The sequence below is a fragment of the Malania oleifera genome, chromosome 8 (assembly GCF_029873635.1).
Source record: "Malania oleifera isolate guangnan ecotype guangnan chromosome 8, ASM2987363v1, whole genome shotgun sequence".
In the NCBI taxonomy this organism is placed as follows: domain Eukaryota; kingdom Viridiplantae; phylum Streptophyta; class Magnoliopsida; order Santalales; family Ximeniaceae; genus Malania; species Malania oleifera.
Genome location: NC_080424.1, coordinates 91,002,543 through 91,030,215, shown reverse-complemented (window position 1 = coordinate 91,030,215; position 27,673 = coordinate 91,002,543). Strand labels below are relative to the sequence as shown.

At 35.6% G+C, this 27,673-nt stretch overlaps 1 protein-coding gene across 4 annotated transcripts; it reads right to left on the bottom strand.

Moving 5' to 3' along the window:
• Nucleotides 1-27,673, bottom strand: LOC131162411 (B3 domain-containing protein Os01g0723500-like). Of its 4 annotated transcripts, none has more exons than XR_009138774.1 (8): nt 27,373-27,673; nt 27,078-27,162; nt 26,143-26,725; nt 24,259-24,437; nt 22,071-22,590; nt 21,131-21,249; nt 243-619; nt 1-157 (listed from the first exon to the last, which is right to left on the bottom strand). XR_009138774.1 is itself a non-coding variant. In XM_058118858.1 (7 exons), the coding sequence occupies exons 1-7, from the start codon at nt 27,471-27,473 to the stop codon at nt 329-331; spliced, it is 1,878 nt and encodes a 625-aa protein (XP_057974841.1). In that variant the 5' UTR covers nt 27,474-27,591; the 3' UTR covers nt 1-328. The 4 variants fall into 4 exon arrangements, 1 of the variants encoding a protein (XP_057974841.1); XR_009138775.1 differs by having other exon boundaries at nt 24,259-24,434; nt 27,373-27,591; XR_009138776.1 differs by having other exon boundaries at nt 27,289-27,515.

Genomic DNA, 27,673 nt, shown 5'->3' with positions numbered 1-27,673 from the left:
AAACACAAATGAAACTAAAGAACATACAGCATAGAATTGTTCAATCATACAAGGATTTAGGCTGATTCAGCACTGATTTCATCCATCAAAAACTTATTATATAGTTATAAATAATGAACAAGTCACCCTATCCCCCCTCTTTGCTTGGCCTCCAAACCTGTAGAGTTTGACAAGCCATTATTATTATAAAGGAAACCAATTGAACTAAGAATAAAACGCAAGGCTGGCCACATAATCCTCACCTAGGACGGTATCTGGTGGCGGCTGCAACTTCTTCAGTTTCACCTTGTCAGCACAAAAAGCCAATAGGCAGAACAAGACCCAACAGTCAAGCCATTACAACATGCTTTTCAGTTTGATGTCCAGGCACTTTCTTTCCAATCCTCAATATCTGCACCCGCATTTCACACTGGCCAATAAGTTCAAAAATGCAGACGTCCCCCATCTTAACATTATTACCAGAAACAAATGCCATCCACCCCCCACAGAAAGTGTGTACAGCTTGTCCTTTTGTAGCTGGGACTGAATTCACACTCCAACATTCTCCCTCTAAATTATGAAGGGCAACCTTAGTTTTACATTTTGGCAGATGTGTCAAAGAAAAGTGACATGGGATTTTCTGCATGATGGAAACTAGTTAGTAAATGTAAGTTTTTGGTCCAAACAATTTGCAAAACAATTAAACAGTATGAGCGCAGTGAACTCGTGCCCAGTGGAGACAGTAATTTTACCATCCTCAAGGGCCTAAACCTGAAATTGCCACATTGAACTTCCATAAAAAGAGAAAAGGTTGTCCTTTGAATGCTAGCAGGACCCACATTCAAACACAGCTTTTACTTAAGGTTAGCATCAGCTCTTCATGTTGGTTTAATGACACTGGTTTCTTGGAATACCCTATTCTCATCAACTTAATAACTAATGCCAGCATTCTCTCACAAGATGTAATGGCATACAACTTGGGTTGTTCTAACCTCAAATAGGGGCAGCAATATAGCCCAATACCTTTTCACCCACTCATACCCATCTTAAATAAATGGATATTCGTGAACCCATTTAATTAAATGTGGGGTATATCAGTCACCCACTTTGACCCATGATTGAGTGGCTTGAAGTGGGTGTTACCCACTAGCCATCTACAAACTAATCCTCAGTGGGAGGATCCCACGTTCCCCTTATCCTCTCCCTTCCCTGCAACAACAATCTGCCACCTCTTAACCTTCAGACTCTGATGGGGAACGTCAAGAGGTCACATACTAGCAAGATCAAGGCATTTGGAGATGTACTGTGTGGTATCTTTGGGAATTTTAGGAGGAGCTCGTGGCAGAGTTAGAAGGAGTGAATGTCATGGTGATGCATCAATATAGGGAAGGCAATAGTGCGACAGATTTTCTTACTAAAGAAGGAGAAATAAGAAAAAATGTAATCTACGAAGAACAACACCTTCTACCACGTTATCTGAAAGGTATCTTTCGGATGGATAGGTGGGGTCTTGTTTCCGTTCGTCGTTAGTTCATCTCTAGAGTTTCGTTTGGGATATTTCGTTTTGTTTTTTGTTGTTTTTATGTTTTTACTACCTTTGTTAGTTATGTTTAATTTTATTTGTCCTAATTTAATTAGTTGGTTTTAACTTGTAACCACGGTATTCCTCCGCCAAAAGTGAGGGTTTATTAATAAATAAATGGAGGTGCTGCCCTCTTTTACCAAAAATAAAAAAAAAAGGCAATTGGAGATGTTCGTGTTTATCATATGTGTAGGCATAATTTAAGATAATTTGGATTTTATTTTATATATTCAGCATTTGGGATTTTCCATTATGTTTGATTATTAGGGATTTGCAATTGTTTCCCAAATTATATTTCCTAATATAGGGATTTGCCATCATTTCCTAGAGATTGATTGTTTCCTTGTGAGATTTGATATTATTTCATAGAGATTGTTCCCTTATTTAGTATTAGGAGAAAGCCTATATAAAGGCTTGATCTATGACCATGAGGAGCAGAGATTGGAAGATTAAGCATTCAGCCCTAATTGAGTTTTTTCTTCATTTTTCACTCTCTTCCAATTTCCAAATTATTTTTTGTTTTCTTCTATTTTCCTGTATCTTTCTTGTGTCAATCGGATTGCATCAATTTGATATCAGACCATCATCTCTATCCTCCCCCACTACCATCACAAAAACACAATCTACCACTGCCAGCCCAACCTTCAGACAACCAACCGTCTGGTCTTACTAGTGTAACCCATAGTAGTCAAATTGAGACTCAAACTGTGATTCAAAATTCCAATTTTGGGAATTGAGAATCAAGAATCAAATTGTAAAATACAAATTTTCAAAATCAATTCTAAATGACATGCATATTTCCATATACAAACAAGCAACCAGTAAAATACATTCAAATTTTGAAAATTAAAACAAAAAAATCATATTTCATGTGTATGCTTTCTCCAAACAAATAAAAAGGGAATGATCTAGATATATTAATAAGAAAAAAATGAAATTTATGCTGTTTAAGGTAAGCAATCAACAAAAAATCATTAGAAACTGAACATTGGTTGTTTATGAACAATTAAAACAATAATATATAATTCATGCATATTCTTTCTCGAATTTAAAAAAAAATAACTTTAAAAAATGATATTAAATGAACAAATACTTTAAATAAAACCAAATTTTCCAATCTTAAGAACAAAATGAAGCATGAGTACCCCCTTAGCTGATAAGTGTTCTGCCCCTTCTCTCAATGGTAGAACACTATACTCCTCCAAGAATGAAAAATGGTTCTGTGAAGGCAACATGGCCTCAAGTTCCATTTTGTCATTTTTTTTAGCACAAAAAAGACATAGACAAGGAATGGAAGATAATAGTGCAAAAATAAAAGCAATAAAAAAAGATTTAGGGTTTTAAACTAGTCAGGTCTATCAAGATGTGATAGGTCTACATCAAGTGAATTGAAGGATTCAAATTGGTTTGTTAGATTCACAAGGTGAATTGATAGATTTGGCAACGATTCAGTTATATTAGATCCGCTAGTAAGATTCGAATAAATTTGGTGTGGAACTAATATGGATTGTATGAATTGAATTGCAAATCATAAGATTCTAACTATGGCATAACCCTAGCCCATCATAATCACTCCTGCAGCTACCATCCACAACACCTAACCATCTCGCTAGCTAAACAACTCCCAAATCATCTATTGGAAATCCTTTCCCTTCAATCAAGGCCACAAACAGAGCACGATCACTGCCAAAGCCTGGCCAACAAGAGTAATAACATCACAAGCTGCCTGCTACACATGAGGATTAAATAGCAGTAGCAAGTAGCATAGCACAACAGTAATGGGTGTAGTGGTGGAAAGCAGGAGTAGCAGAGGGTGTAACAACCATGAAATTTTTGTAAGTACACAACCTTATGTATATTGGTATATTTGCATGTTTGAAGCTCTTAATCCTTCTTAAAAAGATTTTTAGTATATTTTGATTTTGGATCATCTAGTTCGACTTAGCACTATTGTTTACAAATGGCAGTAAATTTTATAATGACTTTAAAACACAATTGATAGGAAAAATTATAATTCTTCGCTTTTCATTAATCATATGTGATAAAGTAATTAATGAATCAAAATAGATTATACACACCACTAATCTATTAGGAACACAAGACATACAATGAATTAAACAAGTTCAATTATTTTTTTAATTATAGCAATAAAAATCGAATAAATTTAGACCAACAAGTGACATTATATAACCTAAGCTTTAAAATTGTATATTATAATCATAAAATTTATCACTAAAAAAATATTAGCATTAACAATTTGAACATGACAAAACTAGAAAAGAAAATAAGGTTGAAGTTGAACAATATATAAAAGAAATATCAAATTTCTAATATTATTAAAATAATTTTGTTAAGATAACAGTATTCATATCAAATTGTCAATTGGTGCATAACTAGTCATTACTAAAAATCAACAATTTTGCCTCATTATAACCTTCTCCCCACTCTTTTCACATAGCTTATTGAGATTGAATTATGAAAGGGAAAATTAGAAAAAAAAAAAAAAAGGGCAGGAAAAAAATTTAAAAATAATAATAATAATAATAATAATAATTTGCCATAGCCGTCTTATAGCAGTTTAATAGCAACCATAATGTAAGGGTAGCGGCTCGTAATGGCCAGTGGCAGATCCAACAATCATGGTTCCCCGGGGGGGGGGGGTTTGTAAAATTTATGTAGAAAAGAAATTGAGAATGTTTTATTATGTTTGTAATTATTATGACTTATAAAATTTTAAACTAAATTATCTACTACATTAACATAGAATTTTTTTTTTTTTTTAATTATTAATTAGAATCACACACAGACACATCTCAACAAAAGTGAAAATTAGTCAAATTACATGCCATTATGAGCATGATAAATACAAAAAAAAAAATTTAAAAAAATTAAAAAATTAAAAATCTTAGAGTTTAAATATAAACCAGTATCTTTCTTAATGTATATAATAAAGTAACTCACAAGGTATTGATCTTCCATCTTCTTGCAAAGCTTGATTTTAAACAAGATTCATAACTAAAAAAAACATTTTTTTACAAATGATTAAGGATAGTTAAAAAAAGTTGAATTAATCTACCAACAATAATATAGATTACCAATTTTATCATTTTAAGTAACTCTTGACAGAATTTAAAAATGTTTGACCAATGTTTTAAAAGGCAAAAGCGTAAGGTGAGGCACTCAAACCCTTAAGAGGCGAGGCGAGGCGTAAGCCTCAAGGCGTTAGATAAAAATATGTGAATAAATTAAATATTTTAAAAATAAAGAAAAGTTCAAGAAAATCATAAATATAACTATAAAAAAAACACTCAAATATAATTTGCAAACTACTTGTTAGCCATTCAAAAAAATTGCTAACTTAAATTCATTATGTAAATAATGACAAAATGACAATAGATAGTTATAACATTACAAAGTTCAAATTATTTTTCAAGATCTAAGATACAACTAAATCGTTTTAGAAAGGTTGAGGTTCAAGAGTTTTAGAAATCAACTCATATTATGACATTCCTTTTATATAAACATGGAGTTAATATTTTCTAGCCAAATCATACTTGAGAATCACACACCCAAAATGTGTAATCCTCAAGTAAAAAGGCGAAAAAGACGTGCCTTTTGTGCAAATGCACAAGCCTCAATGTGTAATGCGTTAACCTTTTTGGGATTTGGTATTTTAGATTAAGCCTCAAGGCATTTTAGGCATGCCTTGCCTTGAGGCGAGCCTCAATTAAGCCTTTTAAAACATTGTGTTTGACACTTTTAAAACTTTAGCCACTAACTTGTAAATATCAAACTTATAATATTGTAACTAAAAAAGGCCGTACCCAGTGCACAAGACTCCCACATTGAGTGGGGTCTGGGAGAGGTGGATGTCGGAAAGCCTTACCCCCATTTTTGGAAAGACCGCTCCCAAGTCTCGAACCCGAGACCACCCGTACCGAGGCGGAGGCACTTGCCATCGCACCATGGCACAGCCTCTAAACTTATAATATTGTAACTAATGTCTCAAAATTTCTCCTCTCAGTACAATTCTCAAGTAAAATTAACATATTTTTATACTAAACACTTTTGTCACCTTTTATTCTTTAAGATCTTTCTTTTAGGAACTAGAAAATTGTTATATCCATGTGTACCTATTCTATATACTGGGATTTACAATTTTTAAATTTCAACTTTTTAAATTTAGTTACACCATTTGACAAGAAATTTTATATTGCACATATTCTTTTAACTTAATTTAATGTGTGCCGGCTATAACCTATCTTTATACATATAAAAAAAATTTAATACAAGAATAAAAAAAATATAATTATTAATTTTTAAATTATCACGTATGAAATTTAGGTGCATGCAGTTTCTCTTTAAATAAAATAATAGGCAATCATATCTTCTTTATCTATTTGATTTTAATTTTTCTTATGATTTAAATAATTTCTTAATTTCTTTCAAACTTATAATATTGTAACTACAAAAAGTCGTACCCAGTGCACAAGGCTCCCACATTAAATGGGGTCTGGGAGAGGTGGATGTCAGCAAGCCTTACCCCCATTTTTGGAGAGGCCACTCCCAAGTCTCGAACCCGAGACCACCCGTACCAAGGCGGAGGCACAGCCTCTAAACTTAAAATATTGTAACTAATGTCTCAAAATTTCTCCTCTCAGTACAATTCTCACGTAAAATTAACATATTTTTATACTACTAAATACTTTTGTCACCTTTTATTCTTTAAGATCTTTCTTTTAGGAACTAGAAAATTGTTATATCCATGTGTACCTATTCTATATACTTGGATTTACAATTTTTAAATTTCAACTTTTTTAATTTAGATTTTACACCATTTGACAAGAAATTTTATATTGCACATATTCTTTTAACTTAATTTTTAATACTTTTAATGTGTTCCGGCTATAACCTATCTTTATACATATAAAAAAAATTTAATACAAGAATAAAAATAAATATAATTATTAATTTTTAAATTATCACATAAGAAATTTAGGTGCATGCAGTTTCTATTTAAAATAAAATAATACTAACCATATCTTCTTTATCTATTTAATTTTAACTTTTCTAATGATTTAAATAATTTCTTAATTTCCTTTTTTTCCCCTTCTGAGAAAGGTAGAGAGAGAGTGGTGTATTTTTTTAATGAATTGGGCTTTTGCAATAGAATGGATTCCCCAGAGTTTGTCTAGGGGCAGGGGTGAAACATGTATGTGGTTTTTTTTTTTTTCTCTTTTGTTATTTTTGATAGGCTAAATGTATGCTGTTTCAATGAACATAGTGGGAACCCAAAAAAAAAAAAACACTGCAGAGCTTTTTTTTGGGGTGGGGGTGCCGGGGGCAGCTGTCCCCACAGCCCCCCCTTACGTCTGCCACTGGTAATGGCCACAACAACAGTGAACTCAAAAATCCATTCCGTAAGTTGCGGCTGCTATTTGAAACCATGACTGCACATCTTCAAGACTTCAATATTGAAGGTTCATGGCTCTTTCATCTTATGTATGTGCTATTAAATGTGAGCACAACATCACTTTTGCCAGTTTTGCATCCCTACTATCATTGCCAACAACCATAGTGAAGATGCACTTGAATTGAAGATCTGAAGAGATATTCAGATGACAAACCACTTTTGCTGCCTTTTAAACAGTTATACAGAAGGCATAGATTTAAGAAATTAGGGATTTTATATTTATTTGTACGGTCCACTTTGACATCCTCTGGTAAAGCATTGGTTGAAAGACTCGAGTTCTCCGTTTGAGTGGCCATGGGAAGGCCTGTGTTAGAGATGTGGTCTTAGATTGGTTACTTTCCTAAGGAAGGTCAAAGGGGGGACTCTCGTGTGGTATCAGAGCTATGTTCTTTCCTAGAGACCGGGAGAGTTAAGACCATAGAAGTGATTTTTAGAAGAACGAGGTACAAATAGTTTAAGGGAAACTTGCAAACCATGGATACACCCTCAACTGACAATCGTTTTTCTTCTTCCATCTCTCTTCCTCCTTCCATTAAAAGAACTACTTCTTCCAAGATCACCAACCTGGTAGAATACTATTATATTCCTGAATCTGCTCAGATCCAGGAGACCTCCCTTCCTCTTGTAAATCCTTACAATATTTTTAGAAAAAAGAAATCCTTAGCCAACCAAGTCCATACCCTTCTTATATCCCATAACAGACCTCAAGTCAAAGAGTTTGTTCAGACAACAGCCCTTGATAAATGTCTCATCCCAACCTCCTCCAAAGAACAATATGTTGATCTTGAGCTCTATCAAGATCTGATCAATCAATGGATCAGAGAAGGCTATACTCATTTTCATTTGGTGTTGTCAGACTCCTTCTTACCCTTCATGGTCGTAAAGGACTTCCTGTTACAGCAAGAATCACTCTTCTCAACACCACTTATACTCAGTATGAGCATGCTGCAATCGGAACTTCTCTTACTACACTTCAAGCTGGAAGTGTCTGTCTCACGTTCTTTCCCAATTTCAATATTCCTCTGAGAGACAAAAATCTAAGGAATTGCATAAAAGTTCAGCTTCAGATTACTGGTGCTCCGTAGGTTTCTTCAGCCTACATGGCTACTCTTCATCATCAACTGATCTATAGACTTCAAGATCATGCTGTAGATCTTCCCCTTCCAGGACAATCTGAAGACACAATCCTGATCACTACTGAAAGAGAAGATGATGTTCCCACTATTCTCCAAATTCCATGGCAGATTCCCAGAGAAGAATTAAAGTAACCAGTTCCTCTTGGGCAAGCACAGAGCATACTTGGCGCCATGTCATGATCATCAGAGTAACCCATTACAGTTTCGTTAAACCTGAGGTTTGCCTTGCGCCAGCATCGTGACTCGGCAAGTTATGGGTATCCACTGTAAAGTATTCCCTCATAATATCATGGAGGTTTACAAGTTCATAGAAGTGGAAGATAGAAGCCCTTTGGACAAATAGTCTTTAGGGAAAGAAAGAACTTAGAGAGCCATGGATGAAACACACAAAAGGATTTTTTATTTCTTTCAAACTATTGATATGGTGACGACTGACTACTGATAGAGATGACCTAACAACTGACACGACAAAAGGTGACAGCACATGGGTGGCTGCATTTGTGTGGGAGTGACCCACCACCTTTAATCACGTCAACAACTTTTGACTCACTCGCAAACTTATTACATACGCAAACATAAAGTGGCCCATCATTGTGCACTTTGGTGACAATAATACATAAAGTAAACAATATGTGAGGCTAGATGTGATGAGACGACAAGAGGTAGAGGTTGATGTAATCCTCATCCGTGATCTCTCCAAAGATTGGATGGTGGTAAGTTGGCGGATCCCATGGATAATCTTCATCAGTGTCCATAGGATCAAGATCAGTGCGGTCCTTGTCAGGTGGTTTAAGAGCTGAAATCTCATCTGGAATAGCTTGGACAAGTTCGGAGCAGAACTGCAGATTGTTCATTTTGCAGAGGTGAGATAATAATGAAGGCTTGTAGCTCGGCCATGTACTAGGAAAGTTGTACAGCGTATCCCATTCGTAGACTTGATTCTAGGACCATAAGAGGTTCTTGTTTGAATTGTAGAAATATGGTCTATACAGAATGAAGATACTGTGTACTGTGGCTGCTTCAGCTAGGTCCATCTTCCAAAGGTTGTGATTACCCATGAGGGTAGTCAATTTCTGTCTCCAAGTGAACAGAGGATCAAACAGCTGGAGGAAAGTCCAAAACAGGGATTTTTGATTGGCTGGATCATCAAGATGAGCATACGTCTCCTGAAGTGGGAGGAATACAGCATGTACCTGCAAAACAGAGATATACCATATATACCATAATACATGAGTATTAAAGGATGATGGCTTGATGATGTAAGGATTAAGGAAAGGGTAAGATGGGAAAGTCAGGTGATGGTCTATTAGACTAGCATAATAGCCATAGAAGGTCTTAGCATAGGATTTGATTTTTGAGGCATCAGTGATCTCTAGAGGTATCTCTGGATAGAACTGTATCTGAGTAGAGGCACCAAGGTAAAGGATATCTGGTGGTGAAAAAGAGAATGATGAGGCCATATGGATAAGTAGAATGGCTCGAAGTCTGGAGATAAGGAAAGAAGCTTTTCGAGGGCGAGATAACATGTCGGCAAGAACATTGTGGTCGCCTTTTATATGCTTCACAGAAAAGTCATATCTGGAAAACCAATCTTTCAGTCTAAGAATCTTTGGATCAGGGAGAATCTTGTTCCGGAATTCAAGCATCTTTGGGAAAGATGAGTTGTCCATTTCGATTGTGAAGTGCTTTGAACCAAACCATCCTGTAAACCTTTTACTCCCCAGAGAAAGCCTGACGACCCAAGCAGCCCATGGATAGGAATCCGGCGTCCAGATCCTAAACCTAAGCCTTTATGGATCTATGACAGAGCTCTTGAAATTCTTCAACAAGAAGGATTACTTCCTCTGGAAGAACCTGATCCAATTCCCTACCAGAATCCAATACCTACCCAAATCCAAACGCAACCTACTCCTTGTTTTATGGCTTCTCCATATGACAAACACTTTCCACCATTGGAACCCAGAGCACATCCAGAATTAAACATCCATTCTAGACCTTTTGTTCAAACCACTGAAGTTCAGCCAGACGGCTCCAGAAAGCCTCCCTCTTAAGCAGAGCAAGTCTTAAACTGGCAAACCCAGAATGCCAAATCTCAGAATTCAACTTTATCCTCCATCGATCATAAAGTTGACAAGCTTATTTCTCATGGCACTCAGATGAGCCAAAGACTTTATCATTTTGATTCCCAACTTAATGAGATGTACACTGGCCTGAAAAGAGGGATTGCTAGTCTTGATACTGAGCTCAGACAATACATTGATGAAGGATATTTTGGACCTATGTTCAATCAGAAGGAGTTTGAGATTAACAGACTCAAAGATCAGTTATCTCAGATGGAACGAGATCTCCATCGTCCTCCTCTAGTATCCTATGTCCCTAAATCCTTTCCATATTCACCATCCTATTCCTCTTTCCCATCTCATTCACCACCATCTCCCTCTTACATGCCAGATTATTCCAAATATTTCAAATCCACAGCTGAAATCCTCAGAAGAAATTCTCTCATACCACCCTTCAAACCTTCCTCTTCAAGATCCTCAGCTTTGCCCAAATCAGAATCCTCAAACCCCACTTTTGTTGACCAAAAGTTCAATCAACCTTTTCCATCTCAGGATCAGCCACCATCGATGCTTGCTGACAATATTCTACCTATCCCTGAAGCATCCCCTGAAGAAGATAACAGTGATGTTTCCACTGAGGCATCGTCAGAGACATTGTCCACATCAGATGATGAGATTACAAATCTCTCACACATGCTTATGGCAACCCCAACTGATCCAGGATCATCCAAAACCCAGGAATTCAATGAACAAATTATCATTAGGAAATTATGATAATTGCTCAGCAAGATGAGGACCTGAACAGATGGTCTCGTGAGATATTTTCATTCCCAAGAAATCAATTTCATGCTGTCCAATCATGATTTTCCTTTCTGACAGCATTATCCCAAATTGTGAGGCCAGCTGATGAAAATGTTCTAGAAGATGATAATGATCTGCATGACTTTTGGAAAATAATAAAATATCATCAATGTAAATCAAAGTACTAAGCAGAATAGGATTGAAAATCCTGGTCATTGCCTTTTGAAACAGTGATGGCGCAATCTTCAGTCTGAAGGGTAAAACAGTCCATTGGAACTGTTCATTTGGAATACAGAAGGCTGTCTTGAATCTGTCATCCGGATCAATTCCAAGTTGCCAAAATGCTCCTTTTAGATCGAACTTAGAAAATATCATGGCTTCAGCAAGATGGATGAATTGCGTTCTGGCCTTTGGAATAGGGAACTTATCATCCCTAATGAACACATTTAATCTTATAATCAATGACCAATCTTTTCTTTCTTCTGATCCAAAATTCCAAAGACTACCAAACGGAACCGTAAAGACTGTGTTTGACCCAAAAGATGGTGCTTCCTCTAGCACACCACCAGTCTTCCAATCCTTGATGATAAAGCTTGTTACTTTTGAAGATGACATTCCCATTGACAGTATCAATCCAGATGGATCTCCCATCTATACTGACAAGATTAAAGGCCATTTTATCTGGGATGTCGACCCTATGATGTGTGATCTAGATTGTGACTGCAACAAATCACACTAGAAAGGATTCTTCAAGAAGAAGGATCAATGAGGACATGATAAATCTCCTCGATATTTCATTTGCAAAAAGAAAGGACACTATGCCAAACAGTGCCCGATGAACAGGACAAAGTCTGCAAAACTCACCCAACAGTTACAAACAGAAGATCTTGATGCAAACGTCGAGTCTGTCCTATCAGAACAAAAAGAAATGACTGAAGAGACAATCCTTGTCCTTACTGATTCAGAAAAATCCGATTCAGAAGATTACTCTCAATCAGAGGAAATATTCAATATCCGGCCTGCTCTCTCCTCTGAAGATTCTCAGATAAGTCCCCATATTCAAATCCAGCTTCTTCCTGAAAAGTATGCTAAACCCATACCTGCTATTGCATTCATTGATACGGGATCCCATAAGACCATGGTTAATCCAAAAGTTCTACCATCAAATTGTTGGTCTTTCATACCCAATTCTTTAAAGCTGCTAATGATCAGATTTTCACTACCACCTTGATTTCAAAAAGAAAAATTAGGATTAAACTTCTTCCTAATTGCATCATTTGGACTCATGTCATTGGAAGTTCACTTCCTAAAAAAGATGTTTTATTAGGATGGGATGTTTACTGTCTTTCAAAATCCTTGAGGATTCTTCCCACAAGAATTCGGTGCAAAAGAGAATTCAAAGCCTTTACTCCGATAAACAAGATCTATTCTCTTTCCCATTCCTCCTTTGATTTCCTTCCCATTCAAAACCAGTTGTTGAAGCTATGTGCTGAAAGTCATGACCAGTTCATCCATAACCATCCTCTTTGGAAAAACCCAAACTTTTTCATTCACATCCCGTTCAAGCTTAATGAAGGTGCCAGTCCTACCAAAGCTACTCATCCGGGGATGTCCCCCTCAGATCTTAAACTTGCCAAGGAAGAATGTTATTCATTATTAAAGCAAGGTTTAATTAAACCAACCAGTTCCTCTTGGGCATGCCAAGCATTTTACGTTGAAAAAAGATCAAAAAAGATCCGAGGAAAGAAAAGATTGGTCATTGATTATAAGCCATTAAATGTGTTCATTAGGGATGATAAGTTCCCTATTCCAAAGGCCAGAACGCAATTCATCCATCTTGCTGAAGTCGTGATATTTTCTAAGTTTGATCTAAAAGGAGCATTTTGTCAATTTGGAATTCATTCGGATGACAGATTCAAAACAGCCTTCTGTATTCCAAATGAACAATTCCAATGGACTGTTTTACCCTTCAGACTGAAGATTGCGCCATCACTGTTTCAAAAGGCAATGACCAGGATTTTCAATCCTATCCTGCACAGCACTTTGACCTACATTGATGATATTTTATTATTTTCCAAAAGTCATGCAGATCATTATCATCTTCTTGAACATTGTCACTAGCTAACCTCACAATTCAGGATAATGCTATCAGAAAAGAAAAGCATGATTGGACAGCATGAAATTGATTTCTTGAGAATGAAAATATCTCACAAGACCATCTGCCCAAGTCCTCATCAAATATCACAATTTCCTGATGATAATCTTTCTGTCAAAGAAATGCAGCAATTTCTTGGCATCATTAATTACATCAGAAACTTTATCCCGCATGCAAGTCAATTCACCAGTTCCCTATCACAGCTGTTGAACAAGAAACCACCCGCATGGGGCCCTGACCAGACATAAGCTATCAAACACCTCAAGAAAGCTGCGAAGGATCCACCGCCTCTAACTATTCCATCCATAGGAAATCTTATCCTCCAGTCAGACGCTAGTGACCATTATTGGGGTGCTTTACTGCTTGAAGATAAGGACAACAAGAGATCCTACTGTGGACATGCAAGTGGAGAATTCAAAGATTCCCAGAAGCACTATCACACTGTGTTCAAAGAAATTATTGTAGTAAAAAATGGAATCTAAAAATTTGACTTTTATGTCAGATCAAAGCACTTCACAATTGAAATGGACAATTCATCTTTCCCAAAGATGCTTGAATTTCAGAACAAGATTCTCCCTAATCCACAGATTCTCAAACTGAAAGATTGGTTTTCCAGATATGACTTCTCTGTGAAGCATATAAAAGGCGACCACAATATTCTTGCCGACATGTTATCTCGTCCTTGAAAAACTTCTTTCCTTATCTCCAGAAACCGCGCCATTCCACTAATCCTCATGGCCTCATCCTCCTCTTCACCACCAGATATCCTTTACCTTGGTGCCTCTACCCAAATACAGTTTCCTCCAGAGATACCTCCAGAGATCACTGATACCTCTAAAATCAAAACCTATGCCAAGACCTTCTATGGTTACTATGCTGATCTGATAAACCATCACCTGACATTCTCATCTTACCCTTTCCTCAATCCTTACATCATCAAGCCATCATCCTTTAATACTCATGTATTATGGTATATACGGTATATCTCTATTTTGCAGGTACATGCTATATTCCTCCCACTTCAGGAGACGTACGATCATCTTGATAATCCAGCCAATCAGAAATCCCTGTTTTGGACTTTCCTCCAGCTGTTTGATCCTTTGTTCACTTAGAGAAAGAAATTGACTACCCTCATGGGTAATCATAACCTTTGGAAAATGGACCCAGCTGAAGCAGCCACAGTACACAGTATCTTCATTCTGCATAGACCATATTTCTACAATTCAAACAGGAACCTCTTATGGTCCCAGAATCAAGTCTACGAATGGGATACGCTGTACAACTTCCCCAGTAGATGGCCGAGCTACAAGCATTCACTATTATCTCACCTCTGCGAAATGAACAATCTGCAGTTCCGCTTCGAACTCGTCTAAGTTGTTCCAAACGAGATTCCAACTCCTAAACCACCTGACAAGGACCACACTAATCTTGATCCTATAGACACTGATGAAGATTATCCTTGGGATCCCAACTTACCACCGTCCAATCTTTGGAAAGATCACGAATGACGATTACATCAACCTCAACCTCAACCTCTCGCCGTCTCATCACATCTAGCCCCACATATTGTTTACTTTATGTATTATTGTCACCAAAGTCCACAATGGTGGGCCACTTTATGTTTGCGTATGTAATAAGTTTGCGAGTGAGTCAAAAGTTGTTAACGTGATTAAAAGTGGTGAGCCACTCCCACACAAATGCAGCCGCCCATGCGCTGTCACCTTTGTCGTGTCAGTTGTTAGGTCATCTCTGTCAATAGTCAGTCATCGCCATAAAAGTCTTCACCCACTTTAGCTTTATGTCGTCATCTACTTTATATCTTTTATCATATTTGTTTTATGTCCTTATCAATTGTCTGTAAAATGCTTGCTTCTCGTGTAAGTTTTGGAGGTCTCAGAACTCTATTTAAGGGACTGCCTTCCCGTTTGTAAGGTAGAGTAGAGCTAGAACAAGTTTGAAAGAAATAAAAAATCCTTTTGTGTGTTTCATCCATGGCTCTCTAAGTTCTTTCTTTCCCTAAAGACTATTTGTCCAAAGGGGTTCTATCTTCCACTTCTATGAGCTTGTAATACCTCCATGATATCATGAGGGAATACTTTATAGTGGATACCCGTAACCTGCCGAGTCACGATGCTAGCGCAAGGCAAACCTCAGGTTTAACGAAACTGTAATGGGTTCCTCTGATGATCATGACATGGCGCCAAGTATGCTCTGTGCTTGCCTCTAAGGAGGATCCTGCACATCAGAAAGGTTGTACGGTCCCCATTGACATCCTCTGGTAAAGCATTGGTTGAAAGACCCGAGTTCTCCGTTTGAGTGGCCATGGGAACGCCTGTGTTGGAGATGTGGTCTTAGATTGGTTGCTTTACTAAAGAAGGTCAAAGGGGCTCTCGACTCTCGTGTGGTATCAGAGCCATGTTCTTTCCTGGAGACCAAGAGAGTTAAGACCATAGAAGTGATTTTTAGAAGAACGAGGTACAAATAGATCTGAAAGATGAATAGGTATTGACTGCTGATGAAGTTGTTCATAGTTGGTAATCCATTCCAGCGGGATCAGCTGCTTCAATTCGTCCCTGGGGATTTGCCTTGAAATCTGCAGAATGGTTGGCACTTCATCTTCTCTTTCAGCGGTGATCAGAATAGTGTTGTCAGACTGTCCTGGAAGGGGAAGATCAACAGCATGATCTTGAAGTCTGTAAATGAGCTGATGATGAAGAGTAGCCATGTAAGCAGATGATATCTGAGGAGCACCAGTGATTTGAAGCTGAACTTTTATGCAGTTTTTCAGATTCTCATCCCTTAGAGGAATATTGAAATTCGGGAAAAAGGTGAGGCAGACACTTCCAACTTGAAGTGTAGTAAGAGAAGTTCCGATTGCAGCATGCTCTTACTGAGTATAAGTGGTATTGAGAAGAGTGATTCTTGCTGTAACAGGAAGTCTTTTTCTGCCATGCAAGGTGAGGAGAAGTCAAACAGCACCGAAATGGAGGTGAGTATAACCTTCTCTGAGCCATTGGTTGATCAAATCTTGGTCAAGCTCTAGATCAATATACTGTTCTCCGGAAGAGGCTGGGATAAGACACTTATCAAGGGCTGTAGTCTGAACGAACTCTTTGACTTGAGGTTTGTTATGGGATATAAGAAGGGTACAAACTTGATTGGGTAAGGATTTCTTTTTTCTGAAAATATTGTAGGGATTTACAAAAGGAAGGGAGGTTTCCTAGATCTGAGCAGATTCAGGAATATAAGAGTTATTTTGTAGTATTTTATTATTTTGGACTATTTTGTAGTTTTTAATAGTTTTATAGATTTCTTAGTTTCAGTAAATTTTTATTACTTCAGGGTTATTTTGTAATATTTTATTATTTTGGGGCTATTTTGTAGTTTTTAATAGTTTTATATACATCTTAGTTGCCAATAAAAATAGGCTTATGAACCTAGTAACTCTTTCATAGAATATGGATTCCCTCTCATCTAATATATATATCATCAGTGGCTAACATTAAAATTTTCAATATTACATAACAATTCAATAATTAAAATTGATTTCAAAATTCCATAAAGATTCAGAAAATTCCTTAAAAATTATGAAAGTTAAAAAAATCTCAAAATTTTAGAAAATTCTTAAGTTAAAAAAAGAAAAAAAAAAAAACTTAACAAAAAATTAAAAATGCAATAAAATCTTTTAAAATATCATAAAATTCATAAAGTTCCTAAAAAAATAACATAAAATTAAAAACTTTCAAAAATTCCACAAATATTCATAAAACTTCAATAGTATCATAAAACTTAGAAACTTAAAACTTTTCCTAAAAATATAGAGAACATTAAATTGAATTTATTTCTTAAGGATTCATGAAAATTAAAAAAAAAAAAAACTCAATTTTCATAAAATGTAGGAAAAATAAAATTTATTTCAAAAAACTTCATAAAATTCAAATTTTCCATAAAAATAAAAAATAGAATTTATAAAATTCCAAAAATTATACAAAAATGCACATATTTTTAAAATTTCCTACAAACTATAAAATTTTCAATAATATTAAAAAAGCTCAAAAAATTATAAAAAATTTTAAAAATCATAAAATTTAAGGAATATCATAAAATTCAAAAAATTTCAAAACAAAGCAAGAAATGTCGAAAACTAAAATTTTAATTCCAAAATATTCATAAAGATTCAGGAAATTCCATAAAGATCATTACATTTTGAAATTTTCATAAACCATAGAAAATTTAAAATTTTCTCTAAAAAAATCGTAAAATTCTAAAATTATCATCAAATCCATCAAATTTCAAAACAATCATTCAAGAATATAATCAAATTCTAGAAAATTTTACAATTTCATTAAAAAATTTGGAAACTTCATAAATTCCATAAAAATTTAGTAAATCAAAGTTTAAGCCTAAAAATTTCAACAAGATTCAAAAAATTCCATAGGATGAAAACATATTAGCTAATTTCAATCAAGGTGTGTGTGCTTCTCCTTCCTCCTCTCCTCCTTTCTTCTTTCTTCTTCTTCGGCCCTCTGTATTGTTTCTTCCCCCTCGACCTTGTCTGGGTCAGCTACTATATCCTTCGTAGTACCTAAAAAACCTAATAAACAAAGCACTGAATTTATGCATCTTCCTTTGCCACACATGTGATGGAAAGACTTGAATGCAGACCCAAAACTGGTTCTCTAAGATGGCACATTATCCTTTCTCATAAAAGACTCTTGCATCAAATGTCACCACGCTATTCTTCAAGGAAGTTGTCAAACTACATGGTTTGCCTAGCTCCATAGTGTATAATAGAGATGTCAAGTTTCTTGGTTACTTTTGAAAAACACTTTGGAAGTTGTTAATCATAGTTTGGGTGATTTCCTCAAGTGTGTTGTAGGAGAAAAACAAGACACTTGGAATTTGGTATTGCATAGCTGCATTGCGTCTAATAGAGTTGTAGAGTTTATCAATTACTTTTGGAACTTGGAACACATTTCGAAAGTTGCATGGCACTAATTTGATGTTTTCTTTTGCCTTTCACCCCTACACTGATAGTCAACCAGAGGTTGTTAATCGTATTTTGGGTGATTCCCTAAGATGTGTTCTATGAGAAACATGTCACTTGGGACTTGGTAGTGCCTAGCATTAATTTGCTTGATATAATTCCACAAATAGGCACACAGGCAAGAGCATGTTTGAGTGTTCTTTGGATACAAACCCCATGCTCCCGTTGATATTGTTTCTTTACCACCCGATGCTCGCATTTCAAAACTTGTTATATACTATGCACAACATATCCATGGTTTGCATGTTGAGGTTAGGCGTAAACTTGCCGTGAGCAATATAGATTATAAACTCACTGCATATGTGCATCATAAAGCTCTAGAGATTTTAATGTAGGTGATTGTGTCATGGATCACTTTCTTCCATGATGATGATATCCCAAGAATTGCTTCAAGAAATTGCATGCCCAAGCCATTGACCCACTCTCCCTAGGAATATTAATATTGTTTTCAATGTGGACGATTTGATACCTTGTCAAGGAACTTTTGAGCCTCTTGCTTTTACTTCAAGTACTTGTGCAGGTTCAAGTACCCAACTACTTGGCTTCCTGAGGATGATCTGTGTGCTTGATCCAAACCTCTTAAGAGTGGTACTGGCAATCTAACTCTTCCGAGTTGAGTTCTCTTCGGCCTAGGGAGTATCAAAAAGGCTGCTTTTATGGCCTTTTAAACAGTTTTATAAGAGGCACAGATTTAAAAAATTAAGGATTTTATATTAGTTTAGGATATTTACTAATTTCAGTAATTTCTAATTACTTTGGGTTTATTTTGTGATTTTTTACTGTTTTGAGGTTATTTTGTAATTTTAATAGCTTTATCTTCAGGATTTGACAATAAACTGTAAATATAGACTTATGATGGAAGGTTAAGAAACTTTTGATGACTAATTTTCACTTTAATTTCTCTCTCACAGCAGCCTCTTTCTCCCTCTCCTTCACGTCTATTCTCTCTCTCCCACCTCACCTTTTCTTCATCCTCCTTATTTCTTCTTTTCCCTTCCTCTTTCTCCTCCTCCTCTTATTCCTTCTGTTTCTCCCCCTCAATTCTGTCACTGTTTCTGTTTGTTGCAGTCCTACTCCTACATCACCATGTCCTTGCAGAATGGAGAAATATCGATTTGAAATATCACGAGGAAATCGTGGACATGAAAAATGAACGACTGAAGTAATGGCGCATTTAAATATGTAGATAAAAGAGGACGTAGTTACAACCAAGCAAACTACTATTGACAGTTACCAAGCTAAGCAATCAACTCAATATTGTTAAAGCACAAAAATTTGTCACCAAAACAAGTTAATTTTTGAAAAAGAAACGGAGAAGTATATGGAGACACTTACTGAGCCTCTGTCAAAATCAGAGCTACAACCAATTCTATTAGCAATAGGATCTGAGGGGATGTTCCAAAATTGATATATAAGCCCAAAGAATCTATGAAGGAACTTAAGGAGGTGGAAACTAAAGAGATCAAGCCATCCATAGAGAGTAAGTCCATTAAGCTCAAGGCTGAAGATATGAGTGAGATCACATAAATGGGATCTATCATTCATAATAAGTTTGTTTCCAATGACTTTGTCCACTTGTATTCATACTTACTTTTTAAACTAGTGGATTATATCATTCATTCCAATCTTGCATGATTCTTAGTATAGCATCCTTCAAATGCTTCGAATTCAAGGTCAAGCTTTTTCCAACCAGAGGAGAATGATGGGGAAGTTTTCACGTATGAGCAAGATAAAGGCATTTGGAGATGTTCACGCTTACTATATGTGTAGGCATAATTTAGGATATTTGGATTTAAATTTGTAAGTTTTCAAAATTTAGTGATTTGCTCTCATTTTCCAGATTATGTTTCCTTGTTTAGGAATTTTCTATTATTTCCTTATGCTATTTGATATTATTCCCATAGAAATTGTATCTTATTTAGCATTAGGAGAAAGCCTATACAAAGGCTTGACATGTAACCATGAGGAGCAGATTGAAATATTGAGCATTACAAGCTGATTGAGTTCTGTTATCATTTTTTACTCTCTTTTGATTTCCTATTTATTTTCCCATTGTTTCGGCCCTGCATGATGGGGGATGTCAAGAGATCACACTTGAGTCATATGACTTACGAGCAAGATTAAGGCATTTGGAGATGTGCTTATCATTTGGATTGTGTAGTCATAGTTTAGGATATTTGGACTTAGTTTTTTAATTTTCAGCATTCAAGGATTTGTTATTATGATTCACTAATTAGGGTTTTCTATTATTTTCCAAATTATATTTCCTTTCCAAGGCATTCCAAATAAGTCAAGCTGCAGGACAAAAGCAGTTTAGCCAAGAGAATGGGGCCAGTGAGCATCATCTTCTTTTTTTTCACCATCTTGCTTCATTTTCCAGTGTTCTGGAATTGGCCGACAGCCGCTGATCAGTTGGCCACAGTCGCCGACAACAAGGGAAGAGGAGGATGGTGGATTACGACTGATGAGAGGAGTAAGGGGTGGGAATTTTGGATATCATCCAAATTAACAGAAAATATCTTTTTTATAGAAATCTAAAAACGGGAGTGCTTTTAGAATGCAACCAAAAAACAGTTTAAAAAAATGATTAATCAAATGAACTTTTTTTTTAAACTTTCTTGGATCACTTGTTTTTGGATACAAAAAACCATATCCGGAAACTTAAGTAAACATGCCGTAAATATTCACTTTCCGCTCCTAATTTATACTTTCATTAAGAATTTAATCCTCTCCTTGTATCTACTTAATTTTAAATGAAACAACCAAAGGTTACTAAATACCAATCAAGCACCAGGAAAATTTCTATGAAATTTATCTATTGCAATGCAAAGATATATTAAATGAAACAATGATTTAATTCTAAATCAAAATACATAAAGAAAAATGAAACTACTCACCAAAATGTACGATCTACTAATGTTGAACTTCTTCATGAACCTCACAAAATAAGGAAATGGGGAACTAAAGGACCGAGCAACTATTTCTTCTTCAGGAGTTGACCACATCAACATATAACCTGTTGCATGTGAACCTGAATCATCTTTCATGTTGGTACTATCCAGGATGGCTGCCTCAGTTTATTGTTCAGAAGCTCATTCAAGTTAACAGAAGATGTTCAAAATGCCACGTAAATCAAAGCTACTGAGAAGAATTTTACGAACAAGAAAATGTGGTTTCAAGAGTATCTCTCTTACATAGGAAAGATCTAAAGAAAATATGCAAGCACTCGGCAACTCTGTTTATGCAACTATTGGTTAAATACTTATTGATGATCAAAATAGGCTTAATGGGATTTACTTTCAATTAACCGTAGTTAACACTTAACAGTCACTTAAGGGCTCAATTTTGAATTAATATAGCACAGTGCACTTGACCCCGCTTATTTATGGACTCATGCTAACAATCACTTAAGGGCTCAATTTTGAATTAATCTAGCAGAGTGCACATGACCCTGTTTATTTATGGACTCATGCTCATCCTTTAGTCGTTATTGACATCATTATCTTGTTTGCCTAATCTCTATGGTGGTTGACAGTAGGATTGTCATTCAAACAGACATCATACGAGTAATAATCATGGAATTTTGTGGCAGCAAGGACCTTTAAATTAATAATCATGCGATGAACTCAACTACAGTGTTCAACGCAAACTAAAATGAATCCTAAACTTTATCCTCATATCTTCAAAAGCAGCTGACAATGTAATGGAAATACTAACAAAATATTCATGGAATACAACTTGCCCTTTCCATAGGATTATTAGAATGTTTCTTTCTTAATGGTCATAGGAGTTTTAGACATTTATCCAATATTCCAAGAGAATAGTCAGAAAACTTACCTGGCTGTTTATTCCAAGCTTCTGATTGACAGCATAGAGAGGATCTGGTGGAACTTTTTGAAGTACTATGATGTTTCATTTTATCATGGTATAAAGCAACTACTTGACGTGTTTTCAATACCTTGTCACTTTGGAACCCTTTCTTATCAGATATTTCTGTTTCATGTAAGCATTCAAGATGGCCTTGAGAAGAGCTTAGTGTCAAATTCAGCTCATCACAAGCTTTATGTGAAGTGGTCGAAGCTGCATTCCCACTCTTACAGTCTAGCCCGTCCTCTCCAGCACCAAGAATATGCACACGCAATTCACATTTGCGCACAAGTTCAAATATACAAGTATCTCCCATTTTGATGTCATTACCGCGGACAAAAGCCATCCACCCTCCGCATAAAGTGTGAATAGTATGCACTCCCGTAGTTGGGATAGAATTCACAGTCCAACATTCTCCTTTTGCATTACAGAGGACAATCTTTATTTTACATTTGGGAAGATGTGCCTTAGAAAACTGATATGGGATTTTCTGCGTGATGCAAACCAGTTAATAGATTATCAAACAACAACAACAAGAGTCCTCCAAAGAGAGAATACAACCAGTTGTACAAACACAATCACTTTGGAACCCCTTGAAAACCTGCAGTGGCCCAGTCTGCAAGTGCCACAAGACCGAGTACCATAAATTCTATCAACACTCACATATCAAGAGGACCAAGAAAGGATGATATTGTAAGACATCATAGGATCTTAATGGTGAAAGATTCCAAAGAAACACTACATGTAATCTTATCCCCCAAGTCTGGCGGTATATCACATCTTACTACATGAAAATGGCCCACAAGAAGGGGTCTATTCCTTAATCTGAAGCACAGAAAAGGTTCAAAGAATTTCTTGAACAGCACTTCTGTCAAAGCAAATGAAACTAAGGGTGAGTTTGGCCCTCTTTTTTTGGATGAACTTCTCCTTTATGAAAGTAAAAGTTGAGTTCAACAGTTCTGGAAATAATTACTTAAGATTAAAAAAAAAAAAAACAATTTAGATTTGCATAGAACTTTTAAAAATTAAGAATTTGAAGATTTTAAAAGCTAAAAGTTGGCTTTCTCTAACAAAATATTTCACCCCAGATTTGCCCCTGTTTTTTTTTTTTTTTTTAAAACAAAAAATGCTACAAAGTTAAGCACACATTATTTACGTCTATTAAAATGACATCCATTTGGTCATTTCAAACATTTTAGTCAATTTAAAAAAGAAAATATTAGTCACGTAGCATATGTTCATTTTTATCCTTGAATCAAATAACAATTAAAAATAAGACTAAAATAACAAAAATAAAAAAAGAATAAAAGTTAGTAAATATTATAATAAAAATATAAATTAAATATAATTGTATTTTATGTAACTAATACGTTTTTAAAATCACCTTTTAGAGCTCCAGAAACTTCTGTTGTACATGACAAATGAAAAATGGTAAAAAAATGATTTTATAAATTTTATTATTTTTTTCAAAATTTTAGAAAATTTATGGATCTTTTTTTAATTTTGTTTGTATTTTAAATTCACGTGATCATTTTATTTCAGTTTTAATTGAAATTTTTATGTAGAATGAATGATTAATCCACAAAAGCTCATTCTAAATACTAAAGTACAATACAAGGACGACACAACAAGTGAAAAGTATAAAATAAGTTTTTCAGCTTTTGCAAAAATTGATAACAGAAACAAAAATAGAAGAGCATTTGAGGGAACTTCTTCCTCTCTGCAGGTTATCAAAGATCAAAAATATCCATAATTTCCAATTGGCACAGTAAAATGGTTGGGAGGGACATATTTGTATTCTTGATTTTCTTGACACATTACAGTGTTGCCGTGTCGGTTGTGTTGTTTTCAATTTCTCTGTTGTACAGTTGTACTTGAGTGGCATCCCCTTGATGCCTCTTCCCCTTTTTAAAAAATTTTCTCTTTACTGATAAAAATAAAAAAAAAATCCTGTTTTCTTCACTTACAGAATGAAAAGAAAAAATATAAATATAAATGATACCAAACAGCCCCTTAGATTTGTTCTACCCTTGGACTAAAGAACTAAAGAATAGTAAAGCATTAATGGTTTTTTTGTGCTATTATCTCAGTGCACAACATATAGAACTTAAAAAGAATGTACCCATTAATACCCAATGGGAGAAAAGAAAGTACTCACCAATGTGTGAGAACCACTGATGTTGAACCTTTTCATAATTCTCACAAAATTTGGAAAATGGGAATTGAATGCCTGAGCTGCCTTTTTTTCTTCACGTGCTGACAACTTTTTCAACATACAACCTCTGGCATGTAAACCAAGACAGCTGTCCTTGCTGGTTCTTTTCCTGATGATTTCTTCTGTTTTCAATCCAGGTCTTCAATTGAGTTAGGAAATGGAAAATCATGGAATATCTGACTATCATGTAAATGAAAATAGTGTACAACAATTTCTCAAGATTGTAAAACAAGACGACAAATTTATAACTTTCTCTTCAACACAAAATACAAGGGCCCATTTAGTTTTAAAAAAAAAAAAGCTGTACCCAGTGCACAAGGCTCCCACATTAAGTGGGGTCTGGGAGAGGTGGATGTCGGCAAGCCTTACCCCCATTTTTGGAGAGGCCGCTCCCAAGTCTAGAACCCGAGACCACCCGTACCAAGTGGAGGCACTTGCCATCGCACCAAGGCACAGCCTCTAAACTTATAATATTGTAACTAATGTCTCAAAATTTCTCCTCTCAGTACAATTCTCACGTAAAATTAACATATTTTTATACTACTAAATACTTTTGTCACCTTTTATTCTTTAAGATCTTTCTTTTAGGAACTAGAAAATTGTTATATCCATGTGTACCTATTCTATATACTTGGATTTACAATTTTTAAATTTCAACTTTTTTAATTTAGATTTTACACCATTTGACAAGAAATTTTATATTGCACATATTCTTTTAACTTAATTTTTAATACTTTTAATGTGTTCCGGCTATAACCTATCTTTATACATATAAAAAAAATTTAATACAAGAATAAAAATAAATATAATTATTAATTTTTAAATTATCACATAAGAAATTTAGGTGCAGGCAGTTTCTCTTTAAAATAAAATAATAGTAACCATATCTTCTTTATCCATTTGATTTTAATTTTTCTTATGATTTAAATAATTTCTTAATTTCTATTTTCTATTTTTAGTTTCCCAAAGAATTATAAAAAAATTTCAGCTTATTTTTTTAGTTCTACAATATTTGTATTAAAAAATTATAATAGAGAGTCTGTTTAATTGTACAAAATAATTTTTCATTTTTCAAAATAAGTACGAATAGGATAACTTGTTTTTCAATATTTAACAAAATTATGCAAAGAAGTATTTGGGATCATGGTTTGGGACTTGAATTTGGATTTGTGTGGATTTGAAAGAATCTTAGTACAATTTTACATTAAATTTTATTATAATCCACACCAAACAAAATCTAATATCGAATTCTGTGCTCCCAAATCCAGAGTAATATGTTTCCCAACTTCCTGTATAAACTTAGAAAAGTGGAAAACAGGCCTAAAGATTTCATCTTCTTCCTCTTTCTTTTTCTTTTTTTCTTTTTTGTGAATGACAGGGAACTCAACCCATAAAATGGGCCAGTGAACCCTGGGACCATGGTCCCCCTTAATTCCTCCCAGTTCCAAGTATTTGCTGGAGATTCAAACCCCAACAAAAAACGTGGATTGTCCATCAGCTTGCCAATGAACAGCCAACCCCTCCACTAGAAGAGGAAGGGGCCAGCGATGGAGTCCCAAGGGAAGGGAGGATATAGAAAATCTATTATTTTGTTTGTATAGAAACAGGGATAACATGCACCTTAACTCCAAGGATTTACTATGACAGGAAATTGCCAGCCCTTACGCCTCATTATTGCAAAATCTCTAACGCTACGCTTGAGTGCATGGATTTCAAGTCTCAGACTTGGATTTGTGTATCGTTGGACAAGTTTTTCCAAATCCACATGAATCCAAATCCAAGATCTGAACTCCAAGCTTCCAGACATTGCTAAGAATGAATCATTACCAGGTTTCTCATCACAAGCAGTTGATATTGAGGGCATAGAATTCTTCATTGGCATGCTAGATTTCTTTGTTTCTTCAGAGGATGCCCCTTTACATGTTTCAGTCGCAAGTAACTCCTCACGCGGACGCACTTTCTTAGGAGATAAATCCACCTTGGCCTCCCTGTTGTTGGTTATGCAATCTGAAGAAACATGGCTTGGAATCCCTCTCATTTTCTTTGGCACTCCTTCAAAAATTTTATATAACAAGACAGCTGCTGTATCCCTTTCTCTCCTGTCCCCCACATGATAATTAAGCTTGCTCTCATCCTGACTGCATTCGGCACAAAATGCACCTTCTTTCTCACATGCACTTGTATCAAAAACTTGAACAGTGAAATTCAAATTCCCATCATATCTGAAAACCAAAGAGTCACCACTTTCTATAAAATGATCTCCCACAAACGTTGGCCACCCATCTTGCAAGAATAAACCGTCACCGTCCAGAATCAAGTCAACATGCCAGGTCTTCCCACTAGGACCTATTAATGAAACTGATCCAGATGTTCTGCCTTCCATATGTTTGAGAAACCTTGCCGGGATTTTCTGTCATGGAAAGTTCTGAATTGCGTCAAATTCAAACAAAGCAACCAAAATCCCTCCAATAAGTTAAATGACGAGTACAACCGCTAATTTTCGTTGAGCCAAGACCCATATAGAAATCAAGCAAACCCATCATCTTAAGGTCAGTAAAAAAACCGAAACTCCGCGTGTTTGCCATAAAAATCTTTGTTCTTGCTTAAAAGAAAGTTGGTAAAAGCAAAGAATGTCAAATCACACCATCATGATTACCTTAACAAATTGGCAAAAAAAAACCCTAATTTTCCAAACATAACAGCTAAAAATCACAAACAAAAAGACAGGCATAAAATGCGAAACCAAGAAGACGAGGAATTACCAGTCGTTCAGAGCTCAGACTACGGTTAAAAACCTCGAAGAAGTGAGGCCGCTTCGCGTTCAACATCTTGTCTGACGAACCGTTCCTGTCAAGCAAGCTCTTTCAACTTGAGAGATACTCAGCAAACAAGAAACGTAACATTTTCTTAGGAATTCCAACTGAGGCCAAGTAAAAATTAAAGAGGGAAAAAACGCAAGAAAGAGGGAAGAACCAAAACAGTGGTTAGGAAATAGGAAGTAAAGACACGTTCACTGGTGACTGGCGACTGGCGACTGGCTTTTTCAGAACCCTTTACCGGCGAAAGAATGCAATGGTTGAATTACGCGTGCGAGAACGAGCCGTCAATAGTAGCGGAGGTGCTTCCAGTTGCCACGCGCCTTGCGCTGACGACAACATCCCCAACCCTCAACTGCCCCTTGTCGCCATACCCACTGAAATGCTATGGTATCCACCACAACTACAGTCCATCTCACTCCTCTGAAATCTTATAATGTATATATTTTTAAAATATTAAGGTGTTTTATGGCAGTTTTGCGCATCTCTGCGGTGAGAATTGATCGACTATTTCAATCATTTGGAAATGTAGTGAATCAAGT

Coding starts and splice junctions, on each gene's coding strand:
- LOC131162411 (XM_058118858.1), bottom strand. CDS start 27,473: ATGTTGTCGTCAGCGCAAGGCGCGTGGCAACTGGAAGCACCTCCGCTA. Junction 27,163..27,372: donor ACCATTGCATTCTTTCGCCG/GTAAAGGGTTCT, acceptor CTTGCTTGACAG/GAACGGTTCGTCAGACAAGA. Junction 21,250..22,070: donor AGCTTGGAATAAACAGCCAG/GTAAGTTTTCTG, acceptor CACATGCAACAG/GTTATATGTTGATGTGGTCA.